Source organism: Terrapene carolina, unplaced genomic scaffold (assembly GCF_002925995.2).
Source record: "Terrapene carolina triunguis isolate 2854851 unplaced genomic scaffold, T_m_triunguis-2.0 Scaffold374, whole genome shotgun sequence".
Lineage (NCBI taxonomy): Eukaryota > Metazoa > Chordata > Testudines > Emydidae > Terrapene > Terrapene triunguis.
Genome location: NW_020664725.1, coordinates 5,080,229 through 5,094,147, shown reverse-complemented (window position 1 = coordinate 5,094,147; position 13,919 = coordinate 5,080,229). Strand labels below are relative to the sequence as shown.

At 44.1% G+C, this 13,919-nt stretch overlaps 1 protein-coding gene across 7 annotated transcripts in view; it reads right to left on the bottom strand.

Annotated features, from left to right (window-relative positions):
- Positions 1 to 13,919, bottom strand: part of FLI1 (Fli-1 proto-oncogene, ETS transcription factor) — a 114,766-nt gene that overhangs the window by 37,245 nt on the left and 63,602 nt on the right. For all 7 annotated transcript variants that reach the window (XM_024209624.3, XM_024209623.2, XM_024209627.2 and 4 more), the window contains 2 exons: positions 5,698 to 5,852; positions 1,978 to 2,181 (listed from right to left, as the gene is read on the bottom strand). In XM_024209624.3, the coding sequence (XP_024065392.1) occupies positions 1,978 to 2,181; positions 5,698 to 5,852 (359 nt within the window). The remainder of the gene's footprint in view (positions 1 to 1,977; positions 2,182 to 5,697; positions 5,853 to 13,919) is intronic.

The window sequence follows — 13,919 nt, the reverse complement described above, 5'->3', positions numbered from 1 at the left end:
CGAAGTATAAAACATGAGACAACAGATGGATACAGACAGATGGGGGAGCACATGGAAAAATCACTCCCTTTAGTTAAATAGGTGCAAATTTGTTATGTAAGTGTCAGAGTGATTTGTATATTCATTTGTGACATTCTCCCTTGGAATGTTATGTGGACCAACAACCATATCCTGAAGAAATTTGCAAACGATTTGGGATAAATCTGATTATTTTGTGATCATCCAGCTACGGGTGGTGGGGGTGGTGGCGAGTTCAAATCCATCAGTTCAGTTATTTGTTGTAAATTATTCATTCAGCTCATCTTAGCTCCTCTTACAAAATATGGGTGGGGTTTGCACTGGTTTAACGGTGCTCCTCTCCCGTCAGCGGTAAAACTCCCATTGTTTTCAGTGGGAGCAGAGTTAGACCAATGCCAAATGCTTTTGAAAATTCCATCCTACATATCTGACTGCATTGCCTAACTGTGTTGCTGCACTGGCCAGACGGGAGACTTCTCCAGCTCTCTGTAGATTATAAGAGTTATACACCATCAGTTTGTAAGAAAATACACACTTGTTGGTCTCCCACACCTTGCTGGGCAGCACATTGTTCCTGATCAGTTTTCTACCTTTCATTTCTCACAACTGTTCCACTCCAAGTCATACCCCTCTGAGCCCCGGAAGGATGAAGTCAGGGGCAGAAAAAAGGAATGCAAATGCAGTGGATAGAAAAGAAAATGGATGAGCTGGAGTCATGTAGGATCTATCTACTTATAAAGCCTCTCTTATCGTCACATCTGAGCTCCTCACAGTGTATTTATCCTCACAACACTTCCAGGATGTAGGTGTAACCCACACATCTCCTAGGTGTGGTGCTCTGTCCCATCAAGTGGCCCTAAGGCCACTTAGAAAGAGATTAATGAGTCTGCTCTACAGCCTTAGCTACCAGCCACATGGCTTTTAGCTCATGCATTTAGCTTCAAAGGTCCCAGGTTTGATCCCACCTGCCAACAACTGGGGTCTAACAGCCTTACAAAGGGAAGTGTTGTTATCCCTATTTTACAAGCAGAGAGTGCTAAGGGATTTGCCTAGGGTCCTATAAGAAACATAAGGCAGAGGAGGGACTTGAACCAAGGTCTCCCAAGTACCAAACTACTGGGCTCAACACTGGATCACCCTTCCTCTCTGGGTAATACTATAGCTCCTTTCAAAGAGTAATCCATCAGGCTATTCACTATCCCTGTTTGGTAGCCCACTGCAGGAGCTTACTAAAGCAAAATGGGCTATTAAAAGAAGAGCAGGCCCTCCCAGGGTAGGGCGGTGCTGGGGGGGACAGGACCAAAGAGGTTTAACAAAATCCTGCTACCTTTGAACACAGGGTTATTTACACCATGCTGGCTTTTGAGCAGCCATAGTCAGTGAATGTCTCTCTCATATTTTCTCCTCCTTCAACAAATTCCAGAGGAACACAGGACTTGCCAGCCTGGCTCAGAGCCAGTTCAATATCCTGGCTCTGATGGTGGTGCACACCAGTTTCTTTGGAGGAAGGTCAAGAACTCCAAAAAAATGGAAAATTATGGAATAATCTCCCCATAACCTCATCACTTAGTAGTTGGTTTAGTCATTGAAGAGAGTCTGTATTTTTTTTTTAACCATATAGCCATGGATGTTCCTATTATCTATATAAATATGCAGGTCTTTGTTGACTCCTACTAAGTTCTTCCCCTCAATGATACCTTGAGGCAGACGGTTCCACAGGCTAATTTTGGTTGGTGTCAAACAATATTTCATGAGGTTAGTTTTGATTTGCCTTTCACTCCCTTTTGTTCCTCTTCTTCCTCTCTCTCTCTCTCTCTTTCCCTTTCTCCTCTCTCTTCCTCTTCCCCTCCGTTTATCATCCAAGTGCAGAGTGAGATGTTCAAAACTCACCACAGCCTGTTTCCCTCCCCCTCGCCCCCCTGCAAGTAAACATTGCACCAGCATCAGAGGGGTACTTACTTTCCCTGAGGTAACTGAGGTGAGACAACAGAACTTCTGTGTTGTAAAGGGAGGTGGCTCGGAGGAAATCTTCTTTGTTCATTTTGCACAGTTCCTTTCCGTCCATGTTCTGGAAGAGGGATGTGTCAATCTCCATTAATCCATACTCCTTTATAGCCCACTCCAGCCACTGGCGCACGTGTTCCTGGGTCCACAAGGTGGGATCTGGCAGAAGAAGAGACAGCTGGTAAATACCAGGCCCAAAGGGACAGCCTGTCACAGGAGTGTCACGCTAACAGTCAGTTAGCCCATTAATAATATTAGTAATAGAGCACATTTCATCTACACATCTCAAAGGTGGGAAAGTATAATTAACTCTGGTTTACACATGGGGAAATTGAGGTACAGGGCAGCAAGGGACTCACCCCTAGTGAGATAATGAATCAATAGCAGAGCCAGGAGTAGCATCCAACTCACTTGGTTTGCACTCAGATGCACTATCTCCCCGGCCACCTTTGTAGTAGCTGATGTATGACTCACCTCTTTGAATAAAAAGCTCATCCCTTTGAAGAGATGTACTTGTCACACTGTTAGGTGCCTTTAAGCTGCACAGATATAGCAGGGATATGGAAGTCACCCAGCCTGTCCTGAGTGCATTACAAACTCCTAACAGATGGCTTTTTAAACTTTGAGAAGGGTGGTTATTATGGTCAGCAAAGGGAGTCTAAAAAATTCTTGCCTTAACAGCTCTGTTAACCATGTATCTCTGAGTCACGTTTGCTGACTCAGCTGACAAACACAAGTTTTCAACCCCATTAGCCTTGCAAAACCAACATAGCTATTGGAGGGTGAGCTGGATTCTATACTGTCTCGTGCATCGTTGCCAATTGTCAACGAAGGTCCAGTTGCAGAATTGTTATTAACGGCAACGATGGAAGAGACGGATGGCATTCAGCTGGAGGTGTCAGCACCCATGTTGAGAGTTCGCTGCACCGGCAGTTACAAATGGAAATCATCCTTTGAGTTTTAAGATGATGGGTTGGATCAGAAAGTCCCAGAGAAAATTAAGTATGCCGTCTTGATACCGTTTATACAGACTCATTTTCAGAGCCTATCTCCACTGCCAGATTCTTCCTGTGCTTTTTTTCTCATGTTCCCTCATCTGGAAATTTGAGCCACAAATTAGGTTCTCTTGCAAAATTACTTGAATTTAGGGAGTGGTCTGTGCCCAGACTCTGGGTCCTATCACCCTGGAACTTTGGATCTGGGCCTGTCTTTACATCTGGCACCTCTCTCTATGAGGGACTCTATTCAAATACTCAAGAACTTTGGCAGAGTTAGGCTAGAGACTAGAACTTGATTGCATGACCACGTCTCAGCTGGCAATTCCTGCTTTTGATGAGACTGGAAGTATCCAGCATCACAGTTTCCTGCCACTTCAATTTCTGGTCCCTCCACACTAGAATATCCAGAGATGTGGGGCACAAATCATGACTGGGTGTTTAGCATAGCTTGGGGGATGGGATTGGCTGGCAGCCCATGCCACCCAAGCATCCCCTTATACAGAGGGCATCATCTAGTGGCTGCATCTGCTGGGTTTCAGGGCTGCTTCATACCAGAGTGAAATGGCAATGGAAAATCACTCCAGAAAATACTAAAAATACATAGTGAGATTTACTTACCTACTTCCTAATAGCACCTGAGCTCTTTAAAATTGAATTTTAACCATATAAGTTACTATCCTTCACTGTTAATTTACTTTTTGCATTTCCTCTGAGTTTAGGCAATGAAAATACCCTGATCAGCTGCACTTCTGTTTCCATCCAGTTTCTTGCCATTTCACTTTCAAGTTCTGGAGAAAGTTGGCCTTTCGGTTGTAAATATTGAAGGGGAATGTTTAGTTAGTTAGTTTTGTAAGATCCCAACATTTAGGGCCCAGGTTGACCTGACAGAATCCCTGAAACATTTTTCTAAATCTCAGGCATGTTCATTAACAATGTTGGGAGAAGATTCTGGAGAGTTCCTTTGGGTCATACATCACTCATTCTGGCCTTTCTGTCCCTATTAAACACATCACACTTCAATGTCAAAAAGTCCCTGAAAAACTGCCTTCATAGCACATTAGCTAGAGTTTACTATCATTGCTGTGTCAGCTCTTAGGTAACAGTATTCTTGCCTCTCTCCACTACAGTGCGCTCCCTCCAGTCAATGTTGATGCTGAAAACATGTCCCTTTCCATCATTCTACTTAGGTCATTCGCCTTTCTGAGGGTAAAATTCACCCAATGCAGAGGCCTTAACTGGGCTTAAACGGGACCTTGAGCACAGGGGTCAATCTTTTATTGGCTTCCCCTCTCTTACTGCATTCAGTTCAAACATCTTGTCCTTATTCCAAATGGTAAACAAATGCATTGGAATTGTCATCTGTTCACGATCAGTTCATGAACTGAAAAAAGAGCTAAATTCGACAAATACACCTCTTTCTGCCGATAAACTGGAGAGAGTTCCGAGAAGAGCCATGAGAATGCTTAAAGAATTGGGGAACATGCCTTACAGTGATAGACTCCAGTAGCTCAATCTGTTTAGCTTAACAAAGAGAAGGTTAAGGGATGACTTGATCACTGTTTATCAGTACATGCATGGGGAACAAAAAATTAATAATAGGCTCTTCAGACTAGCAGGAAAAGGTATAACAAGATCCAGAGGCTGGAAATTGAAGCTAGACAAATTCAGATTAGAAACAAGATGCAATTTTTTTATCAGTGAGGATAATTAACCATTGGAACAATTGACTAAAGATTGTGATGGATTCTCCATAGTGGGCCATTTTAAAATTAAGATTGGATTTTCTCTGGTTCAAACAGGAACTAACTCAGAGAAGTCCTGTGGCTTGTGTTACACAGGAGGTCAGACTAGATGATCACAATGGTCCCTTTTCACCTTGGAATCTATGAATAGTTCATTAGCTGCATCCTTCAGAACATAGGGGGAATCCTGGTCCCACTGAAGTCAATGGAAGTTTTGCCATTTACGTCAATGGGCTGAGAACTTCGCTCATACAGTTTCCTTCATAGGGAAGTCCCTATGCTAAAGTGGTTATACACAAAGAGTTTCCAAACTTTGCAGAGGAAAGACGCCCTCACCTTCCAAGCGTAAATTCTGCAGGTTCCCCACAGCAGTGATTCCCAAATCCCTGATCATCTGAATGGATTTCATGTGCCCTGTTACATTTGCATAGGTACGGTTAGATATTGTATAAGGCCACACCGCTGCTTGGGAAATTTCCAACAAAATAGTTTTTTGATAGAAAATACTGAAATTTTCTGATTTTTCATTGGAAATATCAAAGCAAACGATTTCATTTTTAGTCAGCTCTACAATAAAGTGCATCTGCCTATGGTGCTATGGAGCCTCATGGGAGATTTAGATCAGTATTTCAGGACTCCATTCAATTTTATGAGCTGGGCACCCTGGCCAGACTACATCACCCATGATGCACCATAGTTTCCCCTCTGACTAAGCTGTGTGTTGCATCATGGGAATCACATTGGTTCAAGACACAGAAACAAAATACTGGAGTTCCCCACAGGATGGAAAGCCTGATTTTTGCTTAGCTTTATATGGCTATTAATACAGAGAACTCAGCAGAGAACAGATAACTCTCCCCCACCCTCCCTGTCAAATCAAAGATGGACAGTGGCAGAAAGAATTTAGAACACAAATATTGTGATGCCGATGGTACCTGCTGGGACGATGACTCTCCTCTCATTGGTGGTCATGTTTGGGGGAGGGCCATTCTTTTCATCCATGTAGGTGCTGTAACTCATCGGGTTGGACTCCGTCCCCGCGCCCACCAGTTTGCTGCATTTGTTAACGCTGCAGTCTACCGGCGACTCCCTGAAACGGGAAAGGTTAGCGTTAGGGTTAGGGTGGAGTAGAAGGGGAGCAAGTTGTAGGTCAGAAACAGGGGGAGTGTCTAGAGGGTACCTTGCACTTCTATATCGCCTGTCATGTGACAGTCCCAGGTAATCTACACACCAGAAACCTCACAGCAGGAGCGTGTTAATTATTACTCTATTAATCTATTAAACAGAAGGATAAACTCATGCACACAGGTGAGCACCCCAAATTCCAGCTGACATCAGTGGCAGCTGCAGATGCTTAGCACCTTTGAAAAATCAAGCTCCAAGTGCCTTGCTCAAGATCGCATAATAAGTCAGTGGCAAAGTTGCGATCCCAATAGCCCGGACTCCCAGTCCTCTAGCCACTGGCCACGCTGCCTCCCTATGAAAGTCTTCCCCTCCTCCCTTCATGTGAAGCAGTGATCTCCAGCCAATGCCACATTGCATTACCCTACTGGAGACAGCCTGCATTGCTTGATATCGCATTAGCGTCTGCAATAGAACAGATGCGACCTGGTGTTAGAAGACCCCAATTGGTTCGTCTCACCCACCAGTTGTGCGGTGTCATAACCTAGATGGTCAACTCGTGGGAGACAAGAACTGACTGTTGTTGGTTTGGTTGGTTTTGGGCTGTTTTTTTTACTGTGTGTCGGTCCAGCATCTAGCGCAAGGCTTTAACCTTTGACTAGTACCTGTAAGCACTACTGCAATATAAATAATAAGAAATACAGCACTCCCTCCCCATTTCGTTATTAAAGGCCACAGAATATCCACACTGGAAACATGGAGCTACAGAATGCTCCCAGGAAGATAATAAAAATGTGATAATGATCATTTATATTATTGCAGTGCCTAGAGATTCGGGCCTCATTGTGCTAGGTGCTGTCCATGTAACCCACTGGGGAATGTGTACTGCAGGTCCCCTTCTGTGCTGATCCGCAGAGGATATCTGTCCATTACAGCCACTAGCTAAGAAGCCTGCGCTGCAGTAGCTCATACTGTAGATTCTCCAGTTTAATTCTTGGTGTGTCAGGGATAGCAGCCACCACATATCTGCAGTAAGAGGCAGTCCCTGGCTGACGAGTTCACAATGTAAATAGAGAAGAGGGAGTTGCCATCAGTTTACAGATGGGGAATTGAGGCACAGTGAGATTAAGGCCCAGATTTTTAAAGGTATTTAGGCCCTGTGGTGCTCAGGGTTGCAGTGCCTAACTGATTTATGAACATAAGTCTCATTTTCAAAAAGAATTTAGGCACTTTGGAGCCAATGACAGTCAATGAGTTTTAGGGTTGCCTACATCACTATTGAAAGTGAGACTGAGGCTCCTAAATCAGCAAGCCTTTGAAATGCTGAGCACAGCAATGCTTAAATACCTTTAGAAATCTGGGCTTAAGTGTGTGGCTGAAGCAAGGGTTGAACCTGGATCCCCGTCCAGTTATCATGTCTGGTCTAGATGCGATAAATCGATCCCCGAATGTGCTCCCCATTGACTCCGGAACTCCACCAGAGCGAGAGGTGGAAGCGGAGTCGACGGGGGAGCCGCGGCCGTCGATCCCACGCCGTGAGGACCCTAGGTAAATCGATCTAAGATACTTCGACTTCAGCTATGCTGTTCACGTAGCTGAAGTTGCGTATCTTAGATCGATCCCCGCCCCAGTGTAGACCAGCCCTTAGCCACATGACCACCCTGCCTCTTTGCCAATAGTGCAAAGAAACAAGCAAAGAAGTGCTTTGGGAGGAAGATACTCACTGCAGGGTAAAGAACATGCCAGTGCATTCATCCCATCCTGGGAGCTAGTTGGGAGGATTTTCCAATATAGAACAGTAAATGAGTTTGTTTCTGAATCTAACAGAGGGTGGGGGAATTACTGAAGTTCAGTGATCATGGCTGGGAGATAAATACTCCACTGAGAGAGTCTAAGGCAGATGGTAATTTTTTCCTCATGTCTTGCCGGGGGAATGTGGCTTGAAAATGGAAATAAGATGTATAACTTACACATGTTTGAGTTTAAGGTTTTACTATTTCGCCTACTGTTTTTCCAGGCAGAGAACCAAAATCCACCTTCGGAGAAGCAAACTGCTGAAGGTTTAATGTCCCATGGCAGCCGGAGCAGAGTCTGAGCAACTGCTGGGACGTCAGGCTTTTCAGAGGGTCCGAGCACTTCCCACTCGCTGCAGAAATGCTCAGTGTCAGGTGTTAAATGCTCCATGTACTGGGAGCAAGAACGGTCCTGTTTGGAGGAGACTAGGGGAAATAACAGCATCCATGCTTGAGCTTTAGGACTCCATCCTGTACAGCGCTGATGGTCTCTAGGAGGTGCCTGGCAGCCTCTACTCTCATTGGCTTCAATGGTTGTTGAGGGGGTTCCACTTCTCTCAGCAACTGGACCTTTCAGCTCAAACTTTAATGGCCCATTTGATGGGTCTGATCCAAACCCCCAGATCTTCGCACTCCCAGATTTGAGGAGGTTTCGATGTCAGGTGAAATCCTGACTCTCATTGATTTCAGCAGAGTCAGGTTTTCACCCCTGGGATCTACCTTACTTCTTACACTGCATCCATCACAGTGCAGTCTGGTTGGCCAGTATCCCTATAATGGACTGACTCAAACCCCACTGTTCTGTACTGCATTTCCCTTGGAAAACATTACTCTGACTTGAGCTTTTCTCTTGCAGATAATAGGGCAATAACATATACATATGTGTGTGTTCATATCTCTCTCTCCCAGATTTGCTCCTGTGAATATCTCTCTCAGAATCCAATCCGCATTAGATATAAACACACCCAGGTGCTTTTTAATAGAGTAAACCAACGCTCCTACTTATGCTATAAGCTCCATAGAGAAGGGAGGGGTTCTTTAGTCTCTCTGCAACATACCATGCATGGCAATGGTGTGTATACCAGTGTACCCATTAATAATGATGACAATGTTGTAAGATGGCTCCAAAGCATTTTCATTATGATTTTGCACCTGGCAAGCACAGACCTCTTCCCCAGCCAAAAGTTCAGCACTGGGGGGCATTGTTGGTAGAAGCTATGCATTTTCCCAAACTGGTATTTGGCAGGAGAATATAAACAACCCATCTTTTGAGAAAAATGCCATGAATTCTTTAATGATTATAAGTGGGCAGGACCTTACTTTAATCACCACTTGCAGCACAGCACCCCCGAACACCAGACTGGACATTAGCTCAATGACCGACCCAGCGCTCCCCAACCAAATCGCATTTGCAACACCTGGATTTCCCGTGAAGGTCTCCCTCCAAGTATAGTCCCAGCCTGGCCTTTTCTAGGACAGGGAATTTGAAAGGATCCCAGCAGAAGGTGGTGTAGCTGCAGGCTATACAAAGAGGAATGCAGTAGAATAACTACAGTGCAGGAGAGAAGCGGTAGAGCCATTCACAGTGAATAGTTTATTCACCGATCACAGCCCCATCCTTCGTTCATTAATTACCCATGAGCAGACTTAGATTTTTTTTATCAATGTGTTCATAATTCAGAATTGTTTATGCGATTCTATTTCAGACGCTGGGTTGCTCCTGGGTTATTCCCGGAGTGTGGGGCTTCAAGTTTTCCAGTGGCTACACAATCCGGAATGAACAGGTGTAGCTCAGCATCGGTCTGGGCAACAAAAATGATTAGGGGTCTGGAGCGCATGACTTATGAGGAGAGGCTGAGGGAACTGGGATTGTTTAGTCTCCAGAAGAGAAGAATGAGGGGGGATTTGATAGCAGCCTTCAACTACCTGAAGGGGGGTTCCAAAAAGGATGGAACTCGGCTGTTCTCAATGGTGGCAGATGACAGAACAAGAAGCAATGGTCTCAAGTTGCAGTGGGGGAGGTCTAGGTTGGATATTAGGAAACACTATTTCACTAGGAGGGTGGTGAAGCACTGGAATGCGTTACCTAGGGAGGTGGTGGAGTCTCCTTCCTTGGAGGTTTTTAAGGCACGGCTTGACAAAGCCCTGGCTGGGATGATTTAGTTGGGAATTGGTCCTGCTTTGAGCAGGGGGTTGGACTAGATGACCTCCTGAGATCCCTTCCAACCCTGATATTCTATGATTCTATGAGGTCAGTGGAGCGAGGCCCATTTGTAGGAGTTCTTTTATGGACACTCACTATGGAAGGAGGGAACCCAAAGAGCATGGGGCTGTGCGGATCCCAACACCCTTCATCCCAACAGCAATGTTCGATTTCTGCTCCTTCCAAGAGGACATCGGGAGCTCAGTGTTTTGGGAAGGGTTAGGCTGGCCTCGCCAAAGCAGACAAGCAGCTAGCCTGGCATTGACAAAGAGCTACTCTGTGCAACCTCACCCAGAGCTCCAGATATGTGGAAACAAAGCAACCACTGTACCAGGGCCTCTGTCTAGGAATCACCCTGAGCTTGAGTTTGAATTAGCAAAATAAGGGATTCCAGTGATTTCGGAAACTCACTCAGCAGGAGATTTCCACTTTTTTCTCTTCCTTTCCTCTCCCCTCTTATCTCTTCTCCCTTCTCTCCTGTTCCTACTTCTTTCATCTTCTTTTTTATTCTTCTCCCCACACTATGTCCTTTTGTCTCTTCTCCCCTCTCCTCCCTGTTACTCATCTTTCCTTCTCCTTCCCCTCCTGTAGTGGCCCAGATTACTGGGACATCCTTAAATGAATGTGCTGACTTGGTATTAATGTAACTAACACCTTCACACTGAATGGGCATCTAAATATCACTTTGGATCACTTGATGATTACCTGTTCTGTTCATTCCCTCTGAAGCACCTGGCTTTGGCCACTGTCGGAAGACAGGATACTGGGCTTGATGGACCTTTGATCTGACCCAGTACGGCCATTCTTATGTTCTTAAACATCACTGACTGGGGCTCCCCAAGTCCTGCCCTGGAGGGAAATTTTGGGATTATGGTCTCTTCTCCAATTGTTCAGAAGTTCTGTCTGGAATCTGAAGGGGCTCTTCCCACTACATTACACTCTCCTTGCCCCCTTCTCATTCTCTCTTGGACTTGTAGACCCTCTTTATGTTTGTACAGCACCTAGCACAACAGAGCCTGGATCATAATTGGTGCATCTGGCCACTACAATAATGCAAATAAAATAATCAGAATACGAAGGTGTATAGAGAAGGGGCAAAGGATGAACAAGAAGGGACCAGAGAGAGAGGGAGAGTGCAGAGATGAAAGAAGAGTGATGTTAGACACAAGGGCATGAATATTGACAAACCCCCCATTCTTACCGAGAAACAGAATGATAGGAAAAGCACAAACGAATTCTCAAACACAGGCCCCTCATTTAGATTGTACTAATCCTGAATGTAGCGAGTCAAATGAGCACATCTCCTTATATAATCTCCAAATCCAAGAACCTCAAGAATATTTATTCTCATAGCACTCCTGTGCAGGACAGAAGAATTATCCTCCTTCTAGGATCAAAAACTGAGTCACACCACGATTAAGTGACTTGGCCAAAGTCACACAATGAGTCTGTGGCACAGGTGGGAATCAAATCCAAATCCCTAAACACACTATGTAAACAGGCAGCTTGTATGTTTAAATCCTCATTTGAACTAGAGCTGGTCTGAGCTCTAACGTTTATAGCTAGAATTAGACTTGAATTTCCCTATAGTTGAAGAAGGGAAGTGGGAGCAGATACCAGCAATACTCTGGTTCTGATCTATCAGATCAGATGGTTGATGGGTCAAACCTATCCAGTTCAGATCCAAAGTTCCTTGTGATTTGGATCTAGTGATAGAATTCAGGCCAATCTCTAGTTTATATGATGGACTGAAACACCCTAAGAAGAGACTCACTTTTGGAAAATGGCCTACATTGTGTGAGGGACAGCGGAAAAGGTGCATCAGGATAGATGGAAAATGGGCAATAGAAAAGAAATGGTGCAGGGTTGTGTCTTTCGCGCTTTTACACAACAACAATAAAGTAGTATGAAGAAACCACATGGGCACAGTGGGGTCCCGATAACAGTGTTTACTGACCATACCCAACATGCAAGGATGAGTTACATATACACAGAGCTGCTCTGCTAGGCTTCTAAAACAGAACACAGTGAGCGCCCCTAGATGGCTCACATTCTAGTTAAAGGGAAACGATGCTATTCATATACACTTCAGCAAAGAGAAAACAGGAAAAGTGTAATAAGTCCAGGGAGTCCTTTTGTTTTACTTAGAGACAATTTTGTGGCAACATTTATTATGCCATAAAATGAGCTGCCTGAACCTTAATGATATTTTAATATTTCAGGGGATGTTTTCAAAGCATTGATTTGATCGTTAGCCAAGCAAAACTCATTAACATCAGTGGGAATTACACAGCTAAATTCCTCCACACACATGCACATACCAAGCACTTGGACATTTTACCCCACTTTATTTATGTGATTAAATTTATACTATTGTCATGAAATTCAGAACTCACATGTTTGAAAGGCCACCCTTTGATCTTGGTTACAGTGATATAATTCATGATAAATCACTAAAGACAGCAGAGGTTTGGGATTTGTGTGTTACGGGTTATTATTTGTATTTAGAGCTGGTTTTAAAAAACTGGGATTTTTCTGTGATAATTTTTGTGACCAAATCCTCCCATTTTTTTTCTCAATGAACTTCAAACTTCTCCATTGAAATTTGGAGCAGCTGATTGAAAAACAGGATGCATGTTTCATGCAAAATTTCTGCAAAACACTCATCCTGGTTTTCCGTCATTGAAATTCAACATTTCAATGAATACGTTTGTCAAAAAAACTCCAAAATTTTGGAAAAAAATTAACCAGCTATTTTTGTATTCTGGCAGTTTCCACAGGCCCCAACTGAAATCGGGGTCCTTTGTGCTGTACAAATACATAGGAAGAGATCACCTCTTTCCCAACTTGCTTACAATCAAAACAGACCAAAGAGACAAAGAGGGGGAGAAAAGAAAGATTGTCTCCCCTAGTTACAGGTGGGGGGAACGGATTCTAGAACAAGGCATGTTAGAACAATGCACAGAGCAATTTAATGGAGGGTTGGCTGGAAAACAAGAATTCTGTTTTGCAAAATAATATCAAGGTTTCAAACTTGTTTTCATTCTGCAGCAGAATGAAACAGAGACCTTTAGACATTTTTTTCCAGACTAGCCAGAGGTAGGGCACTTGCATGGGATGTGGGAGACCCAGATTGAAATCCCAGCTCTGAAGCAGGCAGAGAAGGCACTTGAATATGGATTTCCCATGCCAGTACCCTAAACACTTAGCTAATGACTATTTGGGGTTGGGTCTCTTTCTTCCTCTCCACCGCAGCGAGATTCTGTGCTGGACCTGAGAAACATTTCAGTTTCACCAAAAAAATTCTGACCGGTTCTAATTAAATGATTTACGCATTAAATCTGTGGAAGAACTAGAGCTGGAACCCACATTTCTTGAGTGACAAGTCAATGCTTTAACCACAAGTTCATCCTCCCTCCCTGATGTGTCAGGTGGTCTAAGAGGCTGAAGAATGTTACATTTTCCATGTTGGCCTTTAACTGCTCCACATTCAGACATACTAACCACTGCAGAATATGACTATGCCAGTGGAGACTTGCCAGCTATCTGCGACGGCAAGCACATATTTTGTGGCTACATAAATTGCACCCAGATTTGAAAATTTAGCTTGAAACTTTCCCAAAGAATCCATTTCCCAAATCCTGCAGTGCCCAGTGTCTCGCCAAGAATATAGGTCTTGAGCTGCCACTGATTGAATGTGCGATATATGCGATTACATGGATGCCAAATGTATGGGAAGCATCTCCAGCCCCTGATTGGGAATGAACTGGGAAGATTTGACTTGCACTGAAAAGCTGGTTCACCTTGCAATGGTGTTTGCAGGCTGAGGTTGTATTATATCTGATGGGAGAACAGATCAGGAAGGCAGACATGCAGACATCCTTCCCATAGATCCCTGATCTTCAGAGACCCCTGCTCCCATCCAACCTGCAACTCATCTCCTTAAACCTCACCAGTCGGGCCTGTCTCTAGTTAGAAAAGAAAAGTCTGCTAAGAAAAGAAAAGAAAAGAAAAGAAAAGAAAAGAAAAGAAAAGAAAA